Source organism: Lagopus leucura, unplaced genomic scaffold, assembly GCF_019238085.1.
Source record: "Lagopus leucura isolate 7727_CA_CO unplaced genomic scaffold, USGS_WTPT01 Super-Scaffold_100019, whole genome shotgun sequence".
Lineage (NCBI taxonomy): Eukaryota > Metazoa > Chordata > Aves > Galliformes > Phasianidae > Lagopus > Lagopus leucura.
In genome coordinates, this window is record NW_024962273.1 from 6323661 (window position 1) to 6351093 (window position 27433).

Genomic DNA, 27433 nt, shown 5'->3' on the forward strand with positions numbered 1-27433 from the left:
TGTGAGTGCAGAATCTCTGGGAGCACATTTGAGATGGTTGAACTTGGCAAAGGCTAACAGGAGACCAGGCAGCTGGGGGCTTACATTGGTGCCATTTTGTTAGGGGCCTGACCATAGGATTTTTCTGAGGCACATAGGAACAGGAATGAAAGAAATTTGTGGTTAAGGGAGTATTTTTCTTTATTTGGAATTAGTTTGGTGGGAATAAAGGAATTATAGGAAAATTTGACCTGTGCTTTGGCAGACCTCACAAATTGATGTTGCTGTCCAGGTAGAAGCAGTGGTAGATTTGTGTCTTACTGTGCTGCCTCTATTTTTAGTTTCTGACCGCTTGCAAATTCTGTTTACAAATTTCAGGAAAATGCATTAGGATTATCAGCATTGTTGTAGAGGTAATGAAATGCTGGCCAGTTTAGCCGATAGAACAGCTAAACACAGGCTCCCACTGACATGTCAGTATAGCTGCTAAATGCACACTGTGGCTCCACGGGACTTCTAAGCTACTGTGCTACTCTTTCCTTATTGCTTGTTTCCTGTCATCCTGATTTAATATGGAGATTAGGAATCTTTTAATTTTTTTTTTTTTTTAAATTCTTTTAACATCAGAAGCTCATCTGAGAGTAACTGAGAATGTGCATTGAGGAGAAAGGAGGGGCTGGGATGAGGGTTCAGCAAGAGCTCCTTAATCCATTCCTGCAATGCTGTGTGTAGCTCATGGAGCATGGCAGTTATACTGGAGGCACAAGGACTGAGAGTCCCTAGCCCTTCTGTCAGTGATCTCTAGCACTTGGTCTTTTATTGTAGCATTTTACAAGGGATTTCTAGGGATACCAGCCCTCAGAAAGTCTTTTCTGCCACTCTTATTCACTAGCCAGCAAGAGGCAAGTGAATTCCACTTTGAAGGCAGTCTAGAAGTAGAAATAGGAGGAAAGTATGGCTTTGAATGAATGTTAGAGTACAAAGGCAATAACTCCCAGAACAGAGCAATTTTGTGTGTACCTGTGAATGCCCAGTTTTGGTAGTGCGATTTCTCCAGTTTTTGAAGCTGTGTGTCTCTAAGGAAGCATGCAATGGAAATCTGATGGGAAACATATTTTTATGCCATGAAGTGTTTAAACTTGCAGCTGGAACACTGCAGGCTCACGTCAGCTTGTCAAGTGTAGCTCTTGCCTGGCAAGTCTGACCAAGAAATAGAGGCTCTTTTTTCACCTAAGTGATGAAGGGTGGGAAGTCTTGATTTAGTAGTGAGAGGGAGATGTAAATCCATGCTTACTGTCTGAATACTTTACAACTGAGAAAAAGTGAACCTGGAAAGGAACTTGACTTTTCTTCATGTTTTGTAACGAGAATCTAAATATTTGTGATATATGGCATGCATGTGTCCAGAGCTAGATGTTAGATGAATAAACAAAGGGTTATTTATTCCAAGATTTTAATTGCTGTTTATTCAGATAAGTACCACAGAGCTGTAGCTTGCAATTACTGAAAAGAACAGTCATCCCACAGCAGCTCTGTTCTGCCAAGCTGTTCTAATGAATGATGAAATACTGAAAACTAGCCATTGCTTTTGTCAGCCTGAGACTGACAGTTGTTGAGTCTTTTTTTTTTTAGCTCAAGTATTTTTATTTTTATGAAAATGTACTTTTAATAGTAAACTAGCAGATAGCTGTTGATGAAAAAGTGGTAAAATTAATCCTGTGCTTTATTCATAGTCAGCTTTAGTACTGCAACTCGAGTGCTGTGTGCACTTTGATCAGGGAGAACAGGTTCACTTAGTCCTGCTCTCAACCCTCAGTCTGCAAAATGCAGCAAGGAAACCACAGCTGCTCGGTGCCTGGGGGCTTGCTCATAGCCATAGCAGTGCTGTTGGCCTCCAAAAGCAGTTTGATGCAGTCCCAGATCCAAGTGATGGCATTTTCTCTTCTTTGCTTCTTTGTTGGGATTCCTCTGTGCTATTGGGGGTGGTTTTTTTTTTTTTTTTTTTTTTTTTTTTTTGCAGAGCACTGTCTACAACTGGAAACTGTGAACTAGGGTGGAACTAGGATGCATAGAATCAAATGATCTAAACGACACCTTTTTTCCTCCTAAACTTTAGCCTATTTTTAAAGAGTCAATTTAGAGGCAAAACGCTGTCAAAAGTGAAGCTGGTTAAAATGTTTCCCATTACTACTTCTGCTTTTGGAAATCATTGATTCAGTGGAATTTGAAACATTTCTTGTGGCTGTGTGAATAACACATAGGCTTTTTGGCAAAAAGATGACAGACAAGGTGTGTGAATGGGCCTGCATAACTTCATGTCAGCCAGCTGGTGGTCAGGTGGGCTCTTGTGCCTTGGTGGAGCAAAAAGCACTTTGGGATGGGAATTTTTCTAAAAGTCTGAAGTTGTTATTTTACTCAGAACCTCATCTGAAAGACAGCATACTTCATAAACACCGGTTTCTGAATGCTCTGCTAAACTTTATCCCACTACTGTTTTGAAGGAAAGAAAAGCATCTCTTGATGACCTCTAGGTCTCGTACCCTTTTTCTAAGTGTTGGGCAGGTTATTCTAGTAGCAGCTGGGTGAAGCTAAGTCCATGTGTTGAAACTAGTTTTCTAGTTTCCAGCCGAGAGAAGAAAGGATACAAACAAACAAATAAATAAATAAAAAAAAATAAAATATTTAAATGATTCTAAATAATAATTTTCTTTCCTTTAGCTGTCTCCGTAATGAGATACAGTGCATCATCATTTGGATTTGCTGTAAGTAGAAATAAGAGCTAAATATTCTCTACTTTTTTTTTCATGTGCTCTTTCTGAACACAAAATACTTTTTTTTTTTTTGTAAGTTCATGGTAACATGTACAAATGCAATGGCGGATTAGAAAAATTACTGTTGAAGTAAAGCTTTGGAAGGAATAATGGAAATATTTTCATTTTAATTCTTTGGTTTCTGACTGCTGAGGCTTACACAGGAGTTAATATTTATATCTCATCATTGGTAGGAATTATCTACCAGATATGGTTATCTTCTACAAAATCTATCAACTTACTCTGTTCCCTTGTTAAACTTTGAGCAAAATTCCTTCTGAACTTTGCATGTCCTTCCTACTGGAAGGTGAGGCTAAAACTACAGCAGACTTTAGCACTTTCCTTCTGTAATTGTAGCCATGGTTCTCCTGATCAGTGGCAGAGCAAAAAATTTCCTTATGACATGCACAGTGCCTGATTTCAAACAGTTTAGCATTTACTTTCAAATTTGAAAGATAGACTGACTGTAGAAAGTTTGACGTATGAAAGTTTTTAAAGTGGCTCAAACATTTTTTTTTTTTGGAAATTTTTAGATATTACCTGAAGTCGTTTCTTAATTTGCTGGAAATACAAACATTCTCTGTTTTAAGAGTGAAATAGAGAAATATGAAATCTTGACAAACTGGGATTTTGGCAAAGTGAAATGTTCTTTGCTTTGAAACAAAATGTCCTACTGAAGAAAATTCATGAATTTTCAGGGAAAAGAAATATTTGGCAGGCATTTTCAAACACTTTTCTTTTAGAATCTTTGCATATGAATCATATTTGCAGTATTGTAACTCTTGTGGTGCCACAGTATCAGTTTATTTTTTTTTTTAAACTCCTCCAGATCCAGATCATGGATTACAAGTAGAAAGTTCTTAATCTCTTGCTCGACTGGATGAGTTCTGAAGTGCATCATTGTGCAAAAATACATGGCAAGATCAATTTAATGAATGTAAATCCTACTTTCATTAAAATGATTTATTTGTAGCTGCTTTGTGCCTGTGCAGCAGAATGGTAAATACGTTGCTGTTAGTATTTGTGGGCATCTTGTTGGGCCACAAAACAATTGACTCTGTATCTCTTTCAGTTTGATGCTACCCTGGATGTTTTGTCGTCAGCGATAGTTTTGTGGCGTTACAGCAACGCAGCTGCTGTACATTCTGCACACAGGGAGTACATGTAAGTACACTTAATTGCTTTTGGCTTTGATATAGGCCTGCAGAGCTTTGGCTGTCAAGCTGTGATGTTGAGAAAAAAGCATTTTGCAAGTATTCATTCCTTATGCCCATTTTCTGCTTGGACCCAAACACATAAACTGTACTGGAGCAGACTTCCCTATGTTTGTGATTTTCATTTTCCTTTTGGCCAGTGTAGGAATTGTTAGGGCTTTAGGCTTTTTTCCTTGCAGCATCTGTGTTACAAGAATTGTATCTGCAATCTGTAATGGACTGTAAGTCTCTTATTTTGCCTATTTCTCTGTTATTCTTCTTGGGGTATCCCTTCAAAATTGTTGTTTATATTATGTATGTGCCACCTTTAAAAACACTGAATACATGTCAAACGCCTTCTTTTTGAATGTAAATCTCTTTATCTTCTTGTGATATTGTTAGAAGTTGAAGTTACAGAACACCCGATAAGACTGAGTTTCTATTAGTGATTTGGTAGCAGGGTGACGTACTTTATTTGTACTACTATACAAATTGAGACATGGGCACACACACAGATATCCTTTTTATTGCAAAACAACTATTGTCTTGGTAAATAAGAGTATTACCAGTATTTGCATGTCTTCTCTAGGGAAAAATGTATTTGCTTGAAAAGAAAGCATATTTAATGATTGCTTTTAGAATCCTATGGGAAAAAATAATCTTTAGATGGCAGCAGTGTATTGACCACAGTGGAGACTGTAATCTGTGTCATTTCATTGTGTAGCATTTTCACTGGTGATGCATGTGGTACCTGAGAAGATCAGATTGACTTTGATTGATTGATTTGATTGATCGATTGATCAGATTGGCTAAAGAATTGTTCTGGATAGTGCATAAAGACAGCTTCTACCTCCTGATCACATTTCTAGTACACTGAGATGCAAAAGATGCAACACTGTAGAACATTTATCTGCCCTGTTCTGGTTCTGCGTTGCCACTGCTAGTAGTACCCAGTCTGGCTTGTTTGAAGATAATTCCACTATCCTCTGGAATGGACTATCATTGTATTACACAGGGGGATGTGATAGTTTTTGTCCTCAAACACCTCTAATGAAGTCCCTTCCACAGAAAGGGATGCCTGAATGAAAGTGGGTTTTTTATTACTGGTAGACTCAAGGGGAAAAAAAATACACAGAAGGAACTACAACTTGTCTTCATAATTCTTTCCTATAAACTAAGAAAACTGTAAGCAGTATTTTTAAATTCATTAACTAGGGCTCGTGCAACAGCTTGGTCAGTGTTGTGAATCTCCTTCTGGCACGATTCCATGCATAATAGTTTGGAATTAATGGTCATAGAAAACTGATGTGGCATTGATTCATAAAAATAAATACAGAAATATGTGATCAAAATTAGCCTATCTGCACAAATTTGGAGATCTTAGCAGACATTTCCTGAGCATCTTGCTCTTGTGGGCGTCCGCAGAGATTCCTGTCAACATTTAATTAACATATTTTTGAAATCTCCTTCTGCTGAACAGTGAACATTGTTAAGTACTTTATATGGAAAATAAATCCCAGTACAAAAGAAGAATCAACATATCCCTATGGCTAAGCCAACAAAGTGAACAAGCAAAGTGGCAAACATATTTTCCCGCTTTTTATGCTCTTTATAAATTTGCTTTCATATAATCCCTCTTCTTTACATAAAGCTAAATTAAGCCAATAAATTACTTGCCATGCCCTCTAGTTGAAGACACCAAAGATTACGTGGTGAGATACTGAGTTAAAGAATACAACTATATGCTGGGAATATTAATCACTGGGTAGGCAATCTGGTTATTGCTTAGTTTCTAGATTTGACAAGACAATGATCATTTTATAGACGAGCAAAGATGATTTTATCTTAAGGCAGTTCCTACTGGGTCAAATTTTTGAGAGAGGCATATTTCTAGTTTCCTGTTGTGTTTAATTAATCTTTTGCTTGAAAGACCACATGCAATTAATTTTTCTCTCTGCTGGGAAAATGTTGTGTGACTTCCTGGCTGCTTACTTAACTTTTAAATAATTATTGTACTGCATGTGCCTATAACTACACCTGTTCTTTCACAATTCTTATTTTATTTGTGCCAGGGAAAACCACCTCTAAGACTTTTGAACAGTTTGGTCGTAATTTACATAGGTGCTTGTGTCATGCTGTGCATTGTTCATGTTTCTGTGTGCCTAGCTGTACTTTGCCTTGCTGTAGAAGCCAAATGCCTGCCCAGAACCCAGCATTTCTATAAACACATTACTGCATTTACTAGAATGAGGTGTGTACAGTTTTGCTCTTCATTTGTGGGTCTCTCTTTTTATTGATTTAAATACATTTTTGTCTCCTAATGTACCTAAAAATAATTTGTATCCCAAATTCCTTGACAGGAGCCAAGTGAAATTGCCAGTAAATTATGTGTTATAAATTTATAAAAGAAATTATTTTATAAACTTGACAGAAGGAGGTTGATGCAGAATCTGCTGAAATCAGTGGAAAGCCTCTCACTGAAGGGCTAAGATAGATCCTGCCCTGTTAGGCTTTGTTGAGAGAGAATATGAACATAGAATGGAAAACAGAACCCTAGAAAAAGATATAGAGAATACAGCTTGACTCATTATTTATGATCAATTAAATGCTTACAATGAGATGCTAAGATATGAAAGAATATATTTTATTTAGCATAATCTTGCTAAAATGTAGCCATATGGAAGTGAGAGATGGAGCATTTCATGAGCTGGTACTCAGAATGAGCAGTGGAAAACTGTGCTCTGTGCCAAGTTCTGTTAAGTCAAACTGATGCATTGCTGTTTGACTTCAGGGGGATTGTAGTTCTGTATCTGCCATAAAAATGTGCCCTGCTGAGTTTAACTTTTTACTAGTTCCTTTGATTTCTCTCCTTTTCTGGAGCAAGAGGCGAAGGTACTCTTTGGTGTACATGTGACCAGAGTTCTACAATGTACATCTTTGATAATTCTCATGGCATTTAACACATGTAACCTAAAATATATTTTAACTTACCTTTGGGATTCACCCTGCTTTGAAATTCTCTGAAATTGGTGGCCCAAAGAGATCAACTTACAGACCAATGCAAGTCTTCTATGGATGGAGAATTTTTCTTAAGTTGTTGTGAAAAGATTTAGCTGGTTAGATTTGAGGTGTGTCTTAAGTTATGACTAATTTTTTTATGCCTTATTTTTAAATATAGTGGCTTTGAACATACAGTGGATATTGACTAAGATCAGATATAAGTCACTGTAAGCCACATGAGACATTGCTTGACTTTGTCTAGCTGCCTCATTAATCAAAGTGTGTGGAGGAGTGGGGTGAACACTGAAAACATTTTTGTGACTGATACTCCTTGGATAGTTTCTCACTTCTCTATCTTGCTGTTTTGGCAGTCGAATAAAAGGGCCAAGTCTCTCAACTACTCAACACGGGCTATAGTGTTTACATGTGTTTTTTAAGAGTTTTTGAAAGAATTGTAGAACTTGAGGAGTGCAGGAATTGGGAGAGACCTGAAAGGAAGGATACCTGGAAGGACAGTCAGAATACATGGTTTCTGAGTGCTTGACTTGCTCGGCATGATCTGCTGGGTTGCAAAAGGGAATTTGGAGGTATTGAGTGAATTATCTAAAAGGCAGTAATCCAGACATCCAGGATCCAGAGGTGTGTGCTGACATAACGAGAGAGGTAATGTTGAATTTCAACCAAAGATGAAAACTTATGACTGAATGTCCTTGCAATTTCCTGTTTTTCTTTATAAGAGGAAAAACTGAGAGAAAGGAATGAACTCTGATATAGCTGATTAAAAATACAATAGGATGACTATATATCTTCAGAACAGCACTTTCAGAAAAGTGCTTACCACTTAATGATGAGGATTTTTGTGCAGCACTGTGTCTGCAGATTTGCATCTGTAAGTTTTATTGTGGAGGGATTGGGGTTGGCGAGCACCTCTGGAGATCATTTCTTTTCAAAGCAAGGTCAATAGAGCAGGTTACTCAGGCCCATTTCTGGTTGGAATGTGAATAACTCCAGGGATGGAGGCTTAGCATGCTCTCTGCATAACCTCTTTCAGATGAGTATTTCTTGTATTTCAGTTTGTAACCATTGCCTCTTGTCCTGTCACTGGATGAGAGATCTCTACGAAGCTAGATAAGTGTGCAGAAAAATCTGTGCCAGGATAAAATTCTGAAGCCAGTCTTCTGTTTTATGTTATTTAAATATTGAGCTGTCACTGAGCAATTCAAGATGAACCAGGAGATCTGAGCAGTGTACACATATTCCTGAATATTCTGCCCCTTAGTTAATCTTCAGTGACATAACAACTTCTTGGGATGCTGAAGGAATTCTAGGTTTTGTTGGTGGTGGAGAAAATTTATTGAAACTGATGAGGTAGTAGCAGTTTTTCATGTACATAAATAAACCCAGTGAATAGCTGTAAAGTCATTTGCTAATAGAAACCTGGGTCATTGGGGATCTGGAAAAATGTCTCACCAGAGCTGCAAATAGTAACTAGCTATACAGCCAAAGGTCAACTCTTTGATCTGGTAAATTCAGGGATGAAGGACTTATTGAAGCAGTGGAACTGAGTGTGAGGACGTAGTGATAACTGCCACTAAAAAAATGAAAGCCTGAGAAAACAGAATAACAAACTTAGGGCACATAGGCTTGTGAAAAGTCTGTAAAGGATGCAACTTTTAATGTGTAGTTGGTGGGAAAAGTCTCAAACCTGTGAACAAAGGAAACATCTCCCATTTGATTCTCCTTCTGTTCAGGAAATAGTGCTTTGCTCATTGTAAATTAATACAGTTGGCAGCCTCAGGTCAAATATTCAGTTCAAATGGAGTAATGTTCTTTGTAGGTTATAAGGTAGTAATGATGCTGTGTTACAGAGCTGCAATTGCATTTTGCTACTGTGTGGTGCAGGGGCTGTTTCTGCTTATGCCCTCAGGACCCAATGCTCCTAGGATTTTTTTGTGCCTTTTTTTTCTTTTTGAGCTTATATCTTTAGTGTTGCAAAGACTAACTGTGCAGCATATTTAACACAGTGATTCTTGACAGCTACAGCCGATGTTTATTATATATTATTTTGTACATGCTATCAAGTTAAATTCTCTATTTTCCCAAGAAGCAATCTGTCAACGTCTATCTTAAGCTAGTGCCAGAATAAATAAGAAACCTTACTCATAATGAGCACACTGGATAAACCAAGAGCAAAACCCTGATGTTGTTTTCAATTCTTCCTTTATTGTGAAGTCCAGACTCCAACTATTCTAACTTTTACTGTTGTAATAAGAAAATAAAATTGTATAGTGGGCAAATAATTCCTAATAAACTCAGAGTTTATTAGGTCATAATAAGCAACAAACTCATGTATGTCTTTTATTCTTATATTGGTGAATCTGTCATTCAAAATATTAACTTCAGAATTAAAATAACAGGAATTAGATATTCTCACGTGTGTCAGATAAGGCTGCATATATCTGTCACACACCTCTACCAGCTGCTGAGAAAAGCTTTTTGCCAGGTGAAAATAGGCATCCCTGTCTGCAGTGAAGCAGCATATTATTCTGGAGTGCTCTTTCTTTATGGGTAAGATGATGCTTCACTTGGAAGAGTAGGAGGCTTAAATTATCTCCATTTCTGTATTTATTTTGCATGTTATTTCCCCACCTTATGCTAGATTTAAAAACAATGAATCAAGAATTGGGAAGATTTTGCTGTCATTACAGCTTTGTTAGTAGATGTTGTCTAAAAGCTTTACTATATGTTAGTAACTTAACTTGAATCTCCATACATTAACCTAAGCTGTGGCAGCTAAATTTGATATTGTCAGAGTGCTAAACCTGTTGGCAAAGTGAAAAATGCCTGCCCCGAGGATTTGACTCTTAATAGGTTCTTAAATTAATGTGAGAGTGAACCAGTATTCTCATCCATTTTTACATCCAGAAAAGCAGAGCTGTAAGAAATCCAAGCACTTCTACCTTAGTTTGAGCCATAGCTATAAGAAAAATATTCTATTTTTCCTCAGGGATGATGCAAATAGGAAACCTGACTCATTATGAGTGTGCTAGATGCAACTACTAGAAAATCTCTCACAAACTTCACTGTCCTACCCATCTGCTCACTGTTAAAGGTGTACATCTTATTTTTATTCTGCATATGTTACACAACATATGCACAAAGATATGTATATATGAAAACTTTTCTAGGAAAATATTACGTAGATATTCTCACATATGGGCTACCATGAAGAGAAGGACAGACAGGAATACAGGTATTCTGACCTGTCCAGGACATCATGCACTAGTGTTGAAATTTAGGACTATGTAACAGTTGATAAGGGAGTCAGAATATTTAAAAGCACTTCATCAAACATGAATACCAATGATACTGAAAGCCAGTTCAGAACACCACTTGACCACAAACTTACAGGGTACGAATCTTTTTCCTTAAGCTTCCATGGAACTACTCTGCCAATTATTTTTCACAGAATGTGCATCACAACCAGCTTCTGATTGTAAGCAGCCTTTTCAGGTAAATGGAGCAGTGCAGCTACCAGGCATGTCAGTGTTTCAAATGCTGCCATGGACCAGTAGATGTTTTTCTAGGAGATGGATACAGCTTTGAATAGCTTTTCTGTAATAACCTTACATATTCTTAGGCATGTGACCTCTGGAGAAGCCTAGTCAAGTGACCAGAAACTCTTCCCAGTTGCTTAGTTACCTTCTTTTTGCAATTTAGAGTTAAGCAAACAGCAGTAATAGAATCATCTATAAAGCTCTGTGCAGTAAGTAGACATCCGCTCTGAAAATACCTGAGGGATCTGTCCTTTGCTGTAGTATTCCCTTTGTCAGCATAGGTATCATATGGATATAAATACTCCTTGGTCATCTTTTTTCTTCTGCTCTTTAGTTTCTCATGCAATTCACTTTTGGAGGCCAGGGAGAATAAGTGTTAATGCTATCCCTCTTCAATTGCTAGGGAAAATTGCTGAATGCCTTCTTTAAAGATCTGTCACATTGTCAAGTCCTACAGAACTGTGTCTGTAGATACCAGAAGTGGGCAGGTCAGTGTGACTGCTGAGAAAATGTGAGTGAATGATAATGAATCTGTGTAAAGACTTCTAACTTGCTAAGAAAATTTAGAGATAGGTGGGACACTGAAACAGAGTGAGCCTTTCCTTCCAAAGTATTTGAAACCTTTTCTTCTGTATTGGTTATGTTCAGATGACATCACTTGACAATATTTACTTCAGGCTTGGTCACGGTAGCCTTAATGAAGCTACACTGATTAAACAACATGGGTATTTAGTCATGCAGTATGGACATTGAGACACAGCTACTCTTGCCCTCAAAGCTACAAAGAGTTGGAAACTGTCTTTCATGGGAGGAAATGGCTGTCATACAGCTAGGCTAGGTCAGGCTCTACTTTCTTTTGGTTCACAATAAGAGAACATACTGATCCAAATCATTGCAGAGTGTACAGTTTATTGATACAAAACAAACAAACATAAGCAGCACAGAACTTTCAAGATTTTCAGTTTCAGTACTGTATTAAATTTTCATGTACATACTGGCTCCGCTCTACAGGCTAATTCTACTAAAAGAGTACTGTCAATTTAGGTGGCTTTGAATGAAAATAATCCTCTCAATTCAGACCCAACAGTATCAGTCACATCTGAAAAAGCTATGGATAATTTTATCTGTGCTGTACCTAAGAAAGAGATGCACAGATGGTGGAATCCAAACCTAACCACAGTTAGGGGCAAACCTCTGTGGCTGGAGGAAAAAGCTCTTTTGTGATGAGTGAAAGGAATAGCTAAGTGATCCGGAAAAATGTCAAATGCATGGAGATAGCTATGAATCCAACTCTGCAGTTCTTGTCTAATTCTCTGCCACCTGGGGTTTGTCCTCCTGGGGAGCGTGCATGTCTCTCTGTCTGAAGGAGCAGAGTGCAGTTTGCAAAATACATGTTTGGCTATGCTTCAGTGTCTACTTCACAGAAGGAGAATTTTTTTTTTAAAGTGACACTGAACATTTCTAAATCATTTTTTCTTCTGCAACATGTAGACAAAATATTATATCCTGATACAGTATTGGATACAAGTCTTAGAGGTGCTTTGGTAAGCTGTATTGTAAGGCTGCACCATTTCTTCATAAATCAATTAAGTTGTAATCAGGCAAAGAGTGAAGCAATTATAAATTTTCCTTTTATCCAGAGAGAAATGCATGTGTGTGTACATTCATGCACACACACACACAATTCTCACACGCAGAGTTTATACTAAATAAAAACTAGTGAATGTATATATTTATACATTCTAAAATCTGTTTCTAACAGTGTGGCATCTGTAGACTTGGCAATGATTTTAGTGTAGCCAGATCCAAAATCTATTTAATTGATGAAAACCTTTCCTTTTACTTCACTGGTAGTTATTTAGGCAGTATTTATATATATTGCAAAGTATTCACACACACATACATACACATGCATATGTTATGTGTATATAATTGTGTTCTGTATTGGAATTTGATAATCACCATAAAAGAATGAGTATCACAGAAATTCTCAAATGGCTTTGATTTCCATCTTCAGAGGACTGTCAGAGTCTGTGCTCACCTGCTTTAAGGCTACCAAGGAACCAGTAAATGGGACCTAAGAGATTTCAAGTTCTCTAGGTTGTACAAATGCCTTTAGGCTTTTGTTGGCAGATTTTTAATAGATGGAGAATCAAATTATTTATGGAACTGTTGCTGTAGTGCATCTGCACGATTTTAATGGATGTACCTATTCTGCAGTGACTAGTTGAACTTGAGAGCATGATGCGAGTTTTAAAAGGCCTGTAGCATGAAATGTGTCCCCAACATTGTTGAGTCTCAGATATAAGCAGCATTTCCCCTATGTGCTCTGAAAAAAGAAGTTAGACAGTGTGATAACATTGTCTATTTTTAAATACATAATTGAGGAAAGTGCTTTCAATAATGATTTGTAATAATAGTTGAATCCCCTTTGGTTTGTTATCTTTTTTTTGTTTTGTTTTGTTTTTATGTTGAGGAAAAGAAGTAGCTGTATTGCTGCTAACCTGGATTCTGGCTGTTAGAGGTGGATTGGAACACGTGCAATGAACCCCTTTATTCCTATGTATCTTAAAGTGACTCTGTTCCCTCTTCACTCAGCAACAGGCAGGTGTAAACACTGAACAGCAGTGAGTGTGTATAGATTGGTGTCCAAGTCTTCATCAGTAACTAAACCTGATAACAAAAAAGCTGAACTGAAAACATAAAAAAGAAAACAAAAGCAAAACAAACAAACAAAAAAAACAAAAAAAACCCAACAGTGTAACTAATTGGACACAAAAGAACTTAATATCCAGTAGCAAAGCATGACAAAAAAGCAGGAACCTCAAGACTTTTTTGCCTATACGTTACAGTAATATGCCACGGTGGCAAATAATTGTTCTTTTTGGAGTAAGAACTTTAACGAGCTTAGGGGCAGATTTTAGAGTCCTAGTCTTTGCAGTTCTGGATGTCACCCTAAGAAATAGTATGGCTAGGCCTATCTCAGCAGTACTGCAAAATGGGTAGCAAGGAAGAAATGTTAGTGTGTTGTTATTCTGATCTCTGTCTTTTGAAATAATTGGCAGCAGAGCTGTGCTTGTGGCAAAGCGTGCAGCTTCCCTCCTCCCACTGGAACCAAGCAGAAGAGCCTTCCCCTTCAGTGGCTGCTTACACCCTGAAATGATCTCTGACTATTTCCCATTGTATATTATTTGTCCTCTGACTTTTCAGAGTCCTCTTTGGCTACCTCTGCCTTCTTCTACCTCATTCCCATCAGCCAGAAACCACTGGTTTGCCACCCCTTTGGTAAACAGAGACTGAGTTTGTTTCTCTGAGTTCTCAACGATTTTGTCTACGCTTAAATCTTGGCCTGGCTACAAAAGGAATGATATATTTGGCGACTACAATCAGAATATAAGAGCTGCCATAATACAAATGTTAGAAGAAAGAAGCTTCATTGAGTTTGAACAGACTGACTTTCTCTTATCTGGAATGAATGTGGTGTAGATTATTGCAAGCTTCCAATTTATTCATGAATTCACAGCATGTAATTTGTATTTGGTTATGGGAAGAAGGAATGAAAACAAGAATACCAGAAAAATGGAGAGGAAAAAAAATGCAACTAGACTCAGAAGATGATTTAATCTTTTCTCATTTGAACTCTGGAGGATTCATTAGTGGCTTTACTCATAGATTAAATCACACATTCGTCATAAAAGTGATTTGTTCAGCTTTGCTGAAAAAACTCATATTACTCCAGGGCTTAGAACTCATATTGCACTTAGTGGCCTGCAGCACATTTTAATGCTACTTTTCAGTTCCTTGTGAAGTAACAGTTTTCGCACTACCTCTTCACTCAGAGGTGAAAACAGCCTCTGTAGATTTTAACATTTCCTTTTCTGTGGGCTGTGGGACTTGTTTCATGCAGAAAGACCTCAACAGAACCTGCAGAGGGAAAGATTTTGTTAATAAAGATTCATGGGCTTATAGGGTAATTCAGGTTGAATGGGACCTTGGAAGGTTTCTAGTCCAATCTCCTGCTCAAAGCAGTCAGCACTGACATCAGAATGAGTTGCTCAGAGCTTTACCCAATTGATTCTTAAAGACTTTCAAGGATAGAGGCTGCACAACCTCTGTAATCAGATCTCAATGTGGAAAGTAGTCCATTTCTTTTAGAAGAATGTATATGGTAAAGATTCTTAACAACCCAAAACCCTGATAGCTATAAAGTCTAACTTGAAGGATGCACACTGATTGGAAATATATGGATAAATTGAATGAGTGAATTACTGAAAAGTGGATAACTTGTATGCATATTATGCAATATATTTTAGTCTAAGTTAAATGAGTCAAGAAGGTTCAGCATGACTGGGGCACAACTGACTAAATCATTTGGGGATTGCTTTACTGGGAAATTGACAAACTGTAAGAGCACCTGAGGCAATGAGAAGAGCTGCCTCTCTGTGTATCTGTGTCTATAGAGTGACACATCCCACTACATATTGTTTTGTTATGGAAAAGTTTAACTTCCCGGATTTAACGTGGTAAAAATATTACAGGAACATCCAGATGCAGGTCTCAGCTGAGGCTGTATGGAAACATGGAGTCTTTCCCTCAGACTTTGTTCTCTGATCTATGGTCCTCACAAACTACACCTGCAAAATGCTTGTGAAGTAATATCTGGAGTTAAGGTTTTGCTTTTCTTTTTTTCTATTTAAAATGTGATTGTTGCTATCTTACCAGTAGAAAGGAAAGCTTTTAAAAAATTGAGCATGTTTGTGCATCCAAATGTTTGGTTGTGATTCAGAATGGAGTGCCATGCTGAGGTTACTGCTGGATCTCAGTGAGCAATTTCAGTGATGCCTCAATAGCAGTGCTAGAGAACTGTGCAGTGTTTACCATCAGCAACTCAGATGAACTAAGCCTAGCAGTATAGACAACACTGAGGAATAAGTATTTCTGGCTTTGGCTGATTTTTTTTTTTATTCCATATAGAATATTTTTTTTAGGTCCATAAACGATGTTAAGAAACAGTATCTGAACCTGATCATTTTAGTTCTTGCTTTTTACATTAGATCCAAAATAACATCTTTGGTAGTAGGTATTATTGCTCAGTAAGGAGGGAGGCTAGATTTTTAATATTGCATTTTTTATCATGTTAATAGAGCTGAGAAGTAATTAGACTGCTGCTGGCAATCTTGTTTTATTCCACATGGTGTCATCACATGGCAGGGATAATTTTAATGAATTTGAAGTGTGCTGGTAAAATTGTTTTCAGGATGTAACAGAAATACTACCAAGTACGTGAAAAACTTTTCCCTCTGTGCTGCCAAAATAGTTCTATCTGAGAGCTGCTAAGAGACTGTTTGCACATACTTGCAGATTGCATTTGGGTTCATCACTAATTTTTTTCGGAATCCTTAATTGTATTGCACAGCCTCTACTGAATGGTAGAGCAGATTGACTTGAAAGAAAGAATTACCGTGAGCTTCATGATGAACTCTCCTCATTGGTGCGGTGTCATTGCATTCCACTTGCCAGAAAGGTAGCAGGATGGTAATTAAGAAGTGAAGCATCTTGCTGTGAGTATTTTATAGCTGTCAATTGGTATGAGGAAAACTCTTTTATGAGTCATCCTTGTGAAACTTACCTCAGATCCATTTTGAGATAATATATAGCAAAGCTTGTCTCTGTGGGTGCATTTCTAACTCTTTAATTATTTTTGTCTGTTTATTATTATTATTCTTATTATTATTACAAAATATTATAAATATAAGCACCTGAGAGTCTAAATTGACATTGGCTGCTGCTAATGCAGAATAGTAACTGCCTTGGCTCAGGCAAAGAGTAGTCAGTGTGGCAAGAACTGTATAAAATTGCTCTGTTACACTGAGAATTTACCACCACACACATTGGAATGAGTTTGATCTTTAGTTCTTGACTGAAATATTACAGAATTTTGCTCTTATTGCTACTTGCAGAGAGTGGAAATAAATAAAACCAAACGTAAGACAAAATTAAAGATAAATCTTTCTTAAAAGACTGTTCTGCTGTGTCTGCAGGTGCAAATGAATTGAATAGTTGGACTTCCTTTTCTTTGGAAAAAGACAAGGGGAAAAAAGCAACTGAGCTGTCATCTGTATGTTGTGAAATACAGTTCCACTGATCTTCTCATTTTGGTTGCTGTGACTGCCCATATCCAGGACTGGTGTTATTCAAAGTGGATATTTATAGAGTTGTATAAATATACATGGGCTGGAGGTGGGTTGTTGTACTGGTACCATAATGAGTTGTAGTACTGCTTTCAGAAAAAGGAAATTGTCAGGCTGTGCATGCCCATAATCAAGCTTTGTCTTGGAGACATGGGTTTAGATGTTAGTAGTGGAAGTAGGACTAGGAGTAGTCAAAGCTCAGAAGCCATACAAATTGTTTTAAAGTCCACACAGTTTAATTCTGAATTCCTGAGGCAGTAGTATGAGTGATTTATCAGTTTTATCTGTGGCAAAGTTAGATTGAAAAGCTGACAAAATTGATGAATTCATTTTTTAATACAATGAATTATACTTTGTATTGTCTTCTGGCTTTTCATATAGAAATACTGCGTCAAAAGCGCATCAAGAAATATGCTCTGCAGATCATCTTCTGCTTCAGAAAGACTTTGCAGTTTTACTGTTAAAACTGTAACGTTAAATACCTTCTATTGACTACTTAGTGATATAATTTTGATTATTCTTACATTCCCAGTGCTGATTCACTTCACCTTGTCCTTTCTGAGTCAGTCTGTTGTTCTTTATGCTGTATTCTGAAAGATTCTAGAAAGCTCATTGTCTACAAAAATCCAGTCATGTTTTACCATTGCTTTAAAGTGCTTTGGCTCCATTTTCTTTGTACTTCTTTCTGTTCAGAAGATTTTAGAAGAAATACTACATAGAAATGAAGAAAATTTCAGATTAATGCATTCCCTGTCAGATCTCTTCTGGTGCCTGTCAAACCTACAGTGGTCAATTATTTTGTGTTGTAGAATATATATATGTAGAGAGAGATAAATTATATCTCTAATAATGTAGTAAAGATTTAGTGGGAAGACAACATATATTAACCCATGTAGAAATGCCTGCAAAATAAGTACAGGGTTTAAAAGAATTTTTTCTTACATTGCTTTTAAAGTAAGAGTAAGGTATTTACTTACATTCTTACATAGCTAAGAATTCATTTCACAAAAAATGCATGCGTTGTTTTTTTCTGCTTCAATTCAAGATGGAACTTCTAATGTTTCAGGTTTTTGAAATCAAACAGGGAGAAACTTTGACTTCTAAGAAAACTGATAGGGAATTGTGGATCCTGCTAAAAACTTCTTACAAGAGTGAATTTGCTGTGACACGATAGCCTTGAAGGAACATTTAGGTAATGGGACCTGATTCTGCAGTCATGAAAACTGGGAATAGCAGAGAGCTCTGGAAAGGTTTGGCAAATGTGTGTGGGAACTATGGCCTTGCTGGGTAGAATCACGTTATCCACCTGCACGTGCCATGCTGGTGAAGAGCCCAGCACAGTGAGCAGAATGTGGGCAGAAGCTGTGGCGTGGAGAATCTGTAGGCAGGGAGGGCTGTGGGAACACCCAGCTCTCAGCCATGTGCTGTTGCTTTCCTCCATGTGTTTAGAGACTGGCAGTCCCCAGGTCAGTGTGAGTCCTCTCCACACAGAATCGCCGAGGCTGGAAAAGAGATCACCTAGTCCTGCACTGATAGATTTATGGTAGGATAGAGTGAGGCTGATTAATATATCTAGCAAGAACTTTTTGAATGTTTTTCTTGATAGGCAGCAGGCAGAAACTGAACACAGTTTCCAATGGGAGATGGGAGGTGTAAGGAAGAGATACTGACGGCTCATCATACTTGGAGATCTGCTAATCAAGGGGGGCACTGGGCAGAGTGCCCTTATGCCTCAGGGGACCTGAAGAACATTACTGTATGGCAATTCCAAACCCGTGGTATTTGGAAAATATTACCTGGGTCTTTTTTTTTTTTCAGTCAAACCAAATTTCTGTTTAGCACTTTCTCCATTAGTTTTATAGTTTCTTCTGAGTTGTCTTGAACTTGTTTAGAAATGGCAGTTTGCTCATCCAGTGAAATGAATGTTATTAACAAAACTGCATTTACCTCCAACCTTGGCACTAACACCCTTCACTTCCAGCTGGAAACAGTTAATGTAGATACAGAACAGTTGTGTTATTGGTAGCAGATGGAAATTATTGAGCTAGTATGAAAGTTTTTGTTGTCTAATGGCTTGAAAAGGGCCAGGTTACAATCTGTTTTTCCTATTGTCCATGATAGTTAAACTTCAGATTAACTTTTGGAGGCTTCTTATTTGGTTGTATTTTTTATGATTTGCAGTTTAGGTAGAAATTATTCCTCTAGCAAAAGAAGTTAAAATAAATCACTATGCACCATTTTGTTCTGGTGGCTTTGCAGGTAAATTGATACACTCCCGAGGACAAGAAACATGTATTTTTGCACTTAAAGTACTTTACCATTACTCATGAATTTTGCATGGCAGTGGATTCCAAAAGCCAGCATATAAAGGAGAAGCTAGGCTTGACTGAATGCTGAGTCAAGCCTCAGACTGTATTTCTCTCTGCTATTAATACTCTTGCCACTGTTATAATGTACTTTTTCTTTCTTCTTTTAGCTATTTACAGCTAAGTATGGATAGGGGAGTTTTTCTGACACAGTAAAACTTATCTAGAAAATAATATAAGCAGCTCAAGATTGCTGAAGTTATTATTTGTCTGCTGGCATAAGCAAAGATACAAAATTGAAGTTAGAATTGTGTGGTGGAAGAGTTTACAAAGAAAGCACAAAGAGTCCAATGTAAGCGAGAGCTGAATCCAGGCACTGGTCAGGGCAAGCACTCATTTGCTGGACCCAATCAGCTTGTGCCAGCAAGGCTGCTTCCAAACCTTTAGGAAGTTTGCTCATCTTCCCCTGAAGATGTTCACAGGGAATAGAAGATATGCCAGTGGAAGGTGATGTTTCACTGTCTCCTCTTGCCTTGGTGTTAAACAGAACGTGTCAGCACAAAAAGTTTAATGCATTGTTCCCAACTTGAGGATTTGTGGTTATATTGGTTTACGCTGCTGTGAATGATGAAACAGGTTTTTCATCAGCATTGCTTTCAGATGAAATGTCAGCAATTCTTGCAGAAAGTGTTTGTCTCTTGTTTTTGCCTGTCACTGGCACAGCGAATGGCCGACTTCTGTGAACCAGTTCTGTGCTCAAAGTACCTGACTCCTGCTTTTGTCCCAGGCAAGTGAGTAGAAATTTCAGTAGTTGTTTATCTACTCCAAAATAAAATAATCATAACAGAAGTGATCACGAAGGATGGTGAATTATAAACTGTCTAGGCTATAACAGTATTAAACATGTGAGAATTAATGCATAAGGGTGGTACTGAAAGGTTTTCAGTTTGGCATTCTTGGTCACGATGCTCTGACAGGCCTCTCTGCAGTGATCCATTCAGATAAGGTGAAACTGTAATTCTCTGAGAGGAATCAACAGCAGAACAGGGATCTGCTTGCAAATATGCATTGGGAAACTGAAAGCCCTCTAATTTTCCATTCTGCTTATTCCTCTGAAGAGATGAACTTTCCTCCCACACCTTTGGCCATTTACTGATCACCTCTACCTGCAGATGTAACAGAGCTGTGCCTACCTAGAACAAATAACTGGTCCAGCATATACCATTCTGGTGCTAGAAAGGGTGCTGGCCTCTGCATTTTCTGTACTCTGGAGAAGGGCAGCTTCTTTATGAGATCTTGCCTGCAGGACTGTATGGATTGTCCACGGTGTGCTTTAGTGTTCCCTGTGTTGGGGAATAAAAAATCACCAGCTGCCCACTTTCACCACTGCTGTGTCTTTTGACCTAGGCAGAGCAGTATCAGTCCAACTGCAGTCCCTCGGTCGAGTTTGATGTGGGCATTATGTGTGTTGCCATCCAGCAGATCACCTGATGTCTGAATTGTTAAAAATAGTAGCATGCTGCTGGAATAGTTATGGGATCTGTAGACTGAGCTAACAGAGAGGTACCAAATGATGAGTATCAAACAAAGGAAATATAAATTTTGGAGAAAAAAGTTGTACATTTAAAATTGCATTAAATTGCTCTCGCTGTGCATGTGTTTATAGTACTTTGCTATTTTCTAAGAGTTCTTATCTGAAAATTGATTAGTGAACTGGCTATGCATATATCAATGCTTACTAAGACTTTCTGTTATTGTGCCAGATCTTAGCAAAACACAAAAACAGACTGAGAGAAACAGACCTCGAGGGAATGTGTGGTAAATCATCAGTAGCAGAAGAGGCATGGCCTTCTCCCCCATTCTCAATCTGAAACATCTGTCCTGTCTTTTCATACACAGACTGGATTTTCAGAACTGGGAAGGATCGGGATGTTTCTTTTCATTCTGTTCTTTAATTCTAGCCTCTACCTTTACATATATAAGATTTCTTTACCAGTAAAATTTTGTTGTTTGTTAAGCATCATCTGGAATTTTCAACTCTCTCACTGCTATGTTCTAAACTTTTTTTTTCTAGAGCCTGTGTTATCTTGGGTGTCATATTCCTCCTATCATCTATATGTATTGTGATCAAAGCTATTCACGATCTTGCAAAGAGGGTTCTTCCAGAAGTGGTAAGTTGATTCATGTTCTTTGAAGTATTCACTTTATCCCTCACACTGCCAGTGAGACAGAGAAAGGCCAAAGTCTCCTTCTAGTTTTTAAAGGTTTTTATAGGCTTGACTCCACATTTTCTTCTCTACGGTTACATCTACAGGCCAAGTCTTTCTCAGCATAATCATTTAAAACTTTTATACAGGACTGCAGAAGTTTACTTAAAGTGAGGCAGTCTCTCTGGGCATAATGGAAGTGGTGGAATTTTGATAGGAGAATCTTTCCACAGTTTAGTACTATTTCATTATCTTCATTTGGAAAAAAGCTTTTCTTTTCCCCCAGCTCTTGCTTCCAATTCCAAAGCCACGTGCAAGTAGCAAGAACAAAAGAGTTAAAGGGAGAATGCTGGGTGAAACAGCTGGCTTTTCAACCAGCTCACCATGGAGCATCACAAAGGGTTTTTCTCCTGCTCTCTGCTTTGTATTGGTTATGAAAGCCAATCCCTACCTGGCCTACAGAGCAGCTTTCCCCAGGAGCCCTAATCTCAGCTCTGCTCTGTCCTATCCTCCTTGCTTCCTTCCAGCAGCGGTTATTAACTTCCCTGAGCTCTATTCAGCCAAATCAGCTGCTCATTGGAAAAGCCATTTGGCAGTGGTTCCACTCCCAGAAGACTGTTCCTAAAGTGCCCCAAAAAAGTTAGGCTTAGATTTAGTTATTGTATAAACTACCTGACCTGGGTGTTTTGCATTCAGCCTTGAAGTATTGTCTATTTGTAATGTACAGACTTTTACGTCAGGGCTTCTGCCATACAAGTATCACTTTTCACATATGATTGCAACTCCTTACTTTTGTCCAAGAGGTGGAGGCAGAGCTGGGGGGGGAAAAGAAAAAAAAAACTAAAATGAAATTTGAGTCCATTACCATGTTAGCAGTGCAGATGACCTACTGGGTGCTGTATTGTCATGGCAACTTCTGAAAAACTGGCCAACAACAGAACATAGTTTTCAGTAGCATGGTGAAATTTGAACCACAAGTAGCATAGCTAAAGCCTATGAATTAATGCATTATTGAATTGAAGCCAAATGCATTGTATGGCTGCAAGTGATTCGTGTTCTCTTTGCATTTCACTTTTCCTCTTTTCCACTCTTCATAATTTACTGCCTCCTCAGTTTTACCTGTGTAAACAGCACATGTAGTTATTCCCCAGCCTGGTTCTGTCAAAATAATCTAGGTTAACTTGAACACTTTTAGTAGTCATTTCTCCAACTCAACCAAAACATTGTGACAGAACTGGGTTAGGGAGCGAGCGTGGATGCCTGTGTGCCAGCAAAGCAGAAGGAAATCCTGGTAAGGGTGGGGGAAGACCCTTCACTGATGGTCAGGTAAAAGACAACCTCTTAACTTAGCTGTACCCAAACAGTGCATCTGGCTGCAGTTTGACTTGTACTGAGCGAGAAAATGAAGTCTAGGTATAAGAAGCAGCAGTAGGCCAAGAAGGCTTGATGGTAGCATAGTTCAGATTAATTTGGATGACTCAATCTAATTCATGGGGGGTAAATAAACATCTAGTGTTTTCAGCAGTAGAAACAAAAGTTTAAAAGGTATGCCATCTTCCATCATTACAGGTATCATCTGTAGGTGAGGACTCTGTTTCTTACATGGAAAGAAAAGTCTCGGAGACATGTTGTAATTTCTTGTATTTTAACTTTTAATTTTTGAAGTCTGTGTAAAGCAGGAATAAAATTTGATATCTACAGAAAAGTGTCCAGAAAGAGCAGGTCCCACTATGTTTCAAAGTCCTGTAGGAATCATTTGCTCAGATCCCATCTGTAACAGACTACCTCGGATTCAGACTTTGGTGGCCTAAAAACTGTATTGAGTGGGTGGATTCTACTTACATTTGACCCAGTATGAGGATAAATATTTTGTTCCTGTGATGTCAGGCTGTCTGACTCTCAAGTAATATCAGTTGTTGGAAAGATGTGTCTGGCAGGGCACAGACTATGGCTCTCTAGTTGCAGGATGAATGCCACATGCGCACAGAAAGGGTTTTTCATACCTTCTGATTTTGCCTGGAAGGTAGGTTGGAACAAGGAATGAAAAAAACATGATGCTTCTGTCCTTCCATCTCTTAAATGACAAGGCAAGGATTCTCTTCTCAAAGTCTTCCAGTACCTTGCACTGTGTGAAATTGATTCAGGTAAGGGTTTCATAACAGTTGAAAGATCTCTTTGTAAACTAAGGATAACACTGGCAAAAAAAGACAACTGAGAGAACAGGGTTATAACAAATACATTACTGTGAATAATAGCCAGTGAGGTATTGAACGTAAAGGTTACTATATTAAAGATACTTAAGGAAAAGAATGTTGTTCAGTGGAAACCTGTTCTGTTGCTCTAGCCGTGCCCGAATCTGATATGATTTTCTATTTGTGTAATGCTCCCTTAGCATTACTCAGTGCTCTCTGTCTCAGTAGAAATAGTTTTTCTTCCCAGTTCTTTGGGTCTGTGCTGGTCAAAGATGTTTTTAGATAACCTGCAGCCACTTAGGCAGTGCCATTAGCTCAGAAGAATGGAAATCTGCTCAAATGCAATCAGCCAGAGCATAAGTTTCTGCTTCTACTCTTATATCTAGAGCGTTGCCAAAGTTATACAAAAGTTACCAAACTTATACAAAAGAAGCATAAAGAGCTCCTTACTGGAGTAAGATGACGGAGGTTACAGTGTCTCACATATGAGTCATAATTGCATGATGCTTTTGTATAGTTGGTCTGAAATAGTCTTTCTTGAAGCAAAGGTCATTAAAGGTGTGGGTACTTTTCAAAGTGTTGTGTGAAATTTTAAATGTGTGACTTCAGTCTGATGGGTCGATGTGGTTCAACCCAACTGGAAAATATTGCTCTCAGTATTCAGATGCTGGTTGCAAACTAATGCTGTCAATTTTTCTTGAAGACAGAAATTGTTTTCTGAGTGTTGCTCTAATAGTTGTGTGCATCACTGTCAGAACTGTAAAGTCTGTTTTTTACATCTTAATTTGTCGTAAACTTCCATGACTTTGCCAGAATTAGAAATTGGAAGCAATTGTATCTTCTGCATTCATCTTAATTTGTGTTAGTTTAAGAGAAAATAGTATGCAGTGGACAGATTAAATTTAACAGAACAACCAATCAGGTATCCTTTAGTGAGTTGTAGCATGCTAAGATTAAAAACCTAAAAATATAGTTAATCATTTTGGAATCATTCTGGATCATTTATACAAAGTTTGTTGTATTTCTTGTTGTATAGAAGATATACAGTGTTTACTATGTCTGTTTTTACTATTCGTGCAGTGAGAAAGATTTTTCCTTAAAAAGAATTTGAGGTCTTTATTACAGAGATTCTGTTGTCCTTGAAGTGGATGGATCATGGCCAAGTGGCTTTTATGAAAATACTGCTAACAAGAAAGGATGAGGAATTCATGTGACTAAGAAATCATTTGAAATGCTTTTTCAAGTGTTTGGAACACAGATTTTGTTTGTGTGGACATTAGAAAAGGAGTATGTTGTATTTTTGTCATTTTGTACAATGATTTAAGCTGCAGGTCTGACAGTCCTCACCAGGATTCAGACAACCAAAAAGAGAATGACAGTTGTACTTATGGCATTTCCAGCTTGAGCACCCCATCCATTACATAAGGGGCTTAAATGCCCACAGTTCCTTGTTAGACTGCAGAGAGCATCTGCTTAATTTGCAGGCCTGGCTCACAGGATAGCTCAGTGAGGCATTTTTCAATCGCTTAGCTGAATTCTCTTTTATACCACACTGAGCATAATTTCATTGAAACACACTGAATGACAGTAGTTCCAATATTCAGAATTTTGAGGGGCACAATCCTGACAGCTGCAGGTGGGCCTGCTTCTGTAATCTGCATCTCTGCACATCCCATGGCTTTGGGGATCCAAGCTTGTGGTTCCCTGTTTCTTCTATCGATTTCTAGAAACAGTTTTTAAAGCTCTGTATGTTTTTAGTATCAGCAATATCATGTGATGCTGTAATTGTGCACTGTGGGAAGGAATACTCCATTTTGTGGTTTAACTGTTTTCTGATATCATAGAATCATAGAATGGTAGATTTTCAAAGAATTTCATTCGTTGCCTCCATAATTCCTGTATTGGAAGAGGTACTTAATTATTGTTTCCCAGTTAATCACCTCCATCCCATCGTAAGCCTACTTTCATACGTCCCACTTGTCCTTTCTGACAGCAGGAGAGCCTCTGCTGTCTAATCACTTCTCACATGGGAGATATTCATTATCTTTGGTCACCACTGACTTCCTTTGTAAGTTTCTTTTCAGTTTTGTCTCCATTTTCAGACGGTGAAGCCCAAAGAGCCCATATGATTGAAGGTATAAGAGTCACCAGAGACTGATATTTTATATTCAAATTGCTGTTGACCACTAAATTGGTATTTCTACAGAACTTTAAACTGTAACTTCCATATTCTGCAGTCAGTTGCCTGTTCAGAAATTGCCACTGCTATGTAAACTTAGGGTTTTTCCTATGCACATTATGTTATCTAATAATTGAAAAGAAGCCTGCTCTGAAAAATGGCATTCTGTGTCAGGAGAGTTGGCCGGTGAATTAATTATTCACATGCAATAGCATAATTAATGTAAGAATTGAATTCTATCATGGGAAGAAGTTTCCTTTTAAATAATTGAGATATGTATTAATCCCCAAGGTTTGAAATACAATCCCTTCTGCTAGCATTTTCAATATTTGTGATACAGAGCAGTGCTTTCCAACAGCTGGTCCATAGGATTATATTATTGTGTTTTTAAATGAGTTAAATCATGAAGTCATGAATTATAAGGTTGACAATAAAATGTAGAAATAGGAGAAACTAAAGGGAACTAAAAGGATCTGTTTGTCCAAACAGCCTGGAAACCACCAATATTGAATATACATGGTGAGAAGTGGAAAGGATTGTTGTTCTCCTACGTATGCCTTTAGGAGCAATGTGCAGAGCCCTGTAGGTGAATATCCCATCTTATTTATTGCAGGTACTACTAGGGCGATTCCTCCAATGTTTCTACAATTCCTGTGAAAAATAGTGTGAAACCAACCATTCTTTCTATGTAGGGCCGTTTTTGACTTACATTGAGCACCAGAGGACAGAATCAGGTTCATCAGACAGGTGCTGCTTTTCAGAAAGCCATGCTGGCTACACCTGATTTCCTGATTGCCCTGTATGGGCCGTGAGATGACATCCCTGGTACTGAGGTCACACTGGTAAGCCTGTAATTCCCTCAGTAGTCCTTCCTGCCCTTCTTGTACGCTGGAGTCAGATGTGGAAACTGACAGTCAGCTGGGACCTCCCCAGTTAGTCTGGACTGTAAATGAAGATGAACCCTTTGTGTATGTTCTGGAGATGATCTGACTGACATCTCAGCTTGCCTGGAGTTTGCAGAGATGCTTCATTTTCTTTTGGAGACAGATTTGTGTGGGTGTGTATGTAGACGCAGTTTCTGTATGCATCAACACACAAGCACAGGTTATTTCTTGATCAGGCTGTGACCTCCTTTCTCATTTGTCTGAAAATGTTTTTAATAAAAGCATTCATATTTTGTGAATTTAGAGATGTAGTGGCACACCTCTAAATTTGAGAACACTTGTTTTTGAAGGAAGTCTTATTTCTCTCCTATCGTTATCACATAGCTGGGATGCTTGCGTATTTGTTCTAGATTTGTTGGTAAAAGAAAGGCATAGGTGTGCTGTAGGGAGGCCTGGGCAGTGCCCTCTGTCTGGTTTAAGTCTGTAATTCTGCCGTGGGCTTTCTCTGTGTGAGTGCAGGTGCCTAAAGATTGAATGTGTTCGGAGGAAGGGGTGGCTGTGAATGTATTCACTTGGAAAGCACAGAAAAGTCACAAAATTCTTGATTTGTTTTTTTTTACAGGACAGAGGGACGCACTGCTGCAGTTACAAACCCCGCTTATTCCTGTTCTCATTTCCTATGTAGCAGCAAAACTTTATTTTTGTAGGTCCTGTTTTAGCATGATGTGCCACAGTTATTATTGCAGTGATGAACTCCTGGCCCCTAGGGAAAAAAATTGCCACTCATCAGTTCTTTTTTTTTTTTTCTTTTCTCCTCACTTCCTTTGTTCCTAAAGCACTTGCAGGAATTGTTAGAAGTAGGCCAGCTGCTCTTCTTTCCAGGGTATTTGGAATTAAATTTTCTGATAATTTTGGCTGTTCTTCATTACATCTGA

At 38.1% G+C, this 27433-nt stretch overlaps 1 protein-coding gene across 4 annotated transcripts in view; it reads left to right on the forward strand.

Moving 5' to 3' along the window:
- TMEM163 (transmembrane protein 163) overlaps positions 1 to 27433 on the forward strand; it is an 83821-nt gene that overhangs the window by 43391 nt on the left and 12997 nt on the right. For all 4 annotated transcript variants that reach the window (XM_042877670.1, XM_042877669.1, XM_042877672.1 and 1 more), the window contains 3 exons: positions 2698 to 2741; positions 3862 to 3953; positions 21111 to 21207. In XM_042877670.1, the coding sequence (XP_042733604.1) occupies positions 2698 to 2741; positions 3862 to 3953; positions 21111 to 21207 (233 nt within the window). The remainder of the gene's footprint in view (positions 1 to 2697; positions 2742 to 3861; positions 3954 to 21110; positions 21208 to 27433) is intronic.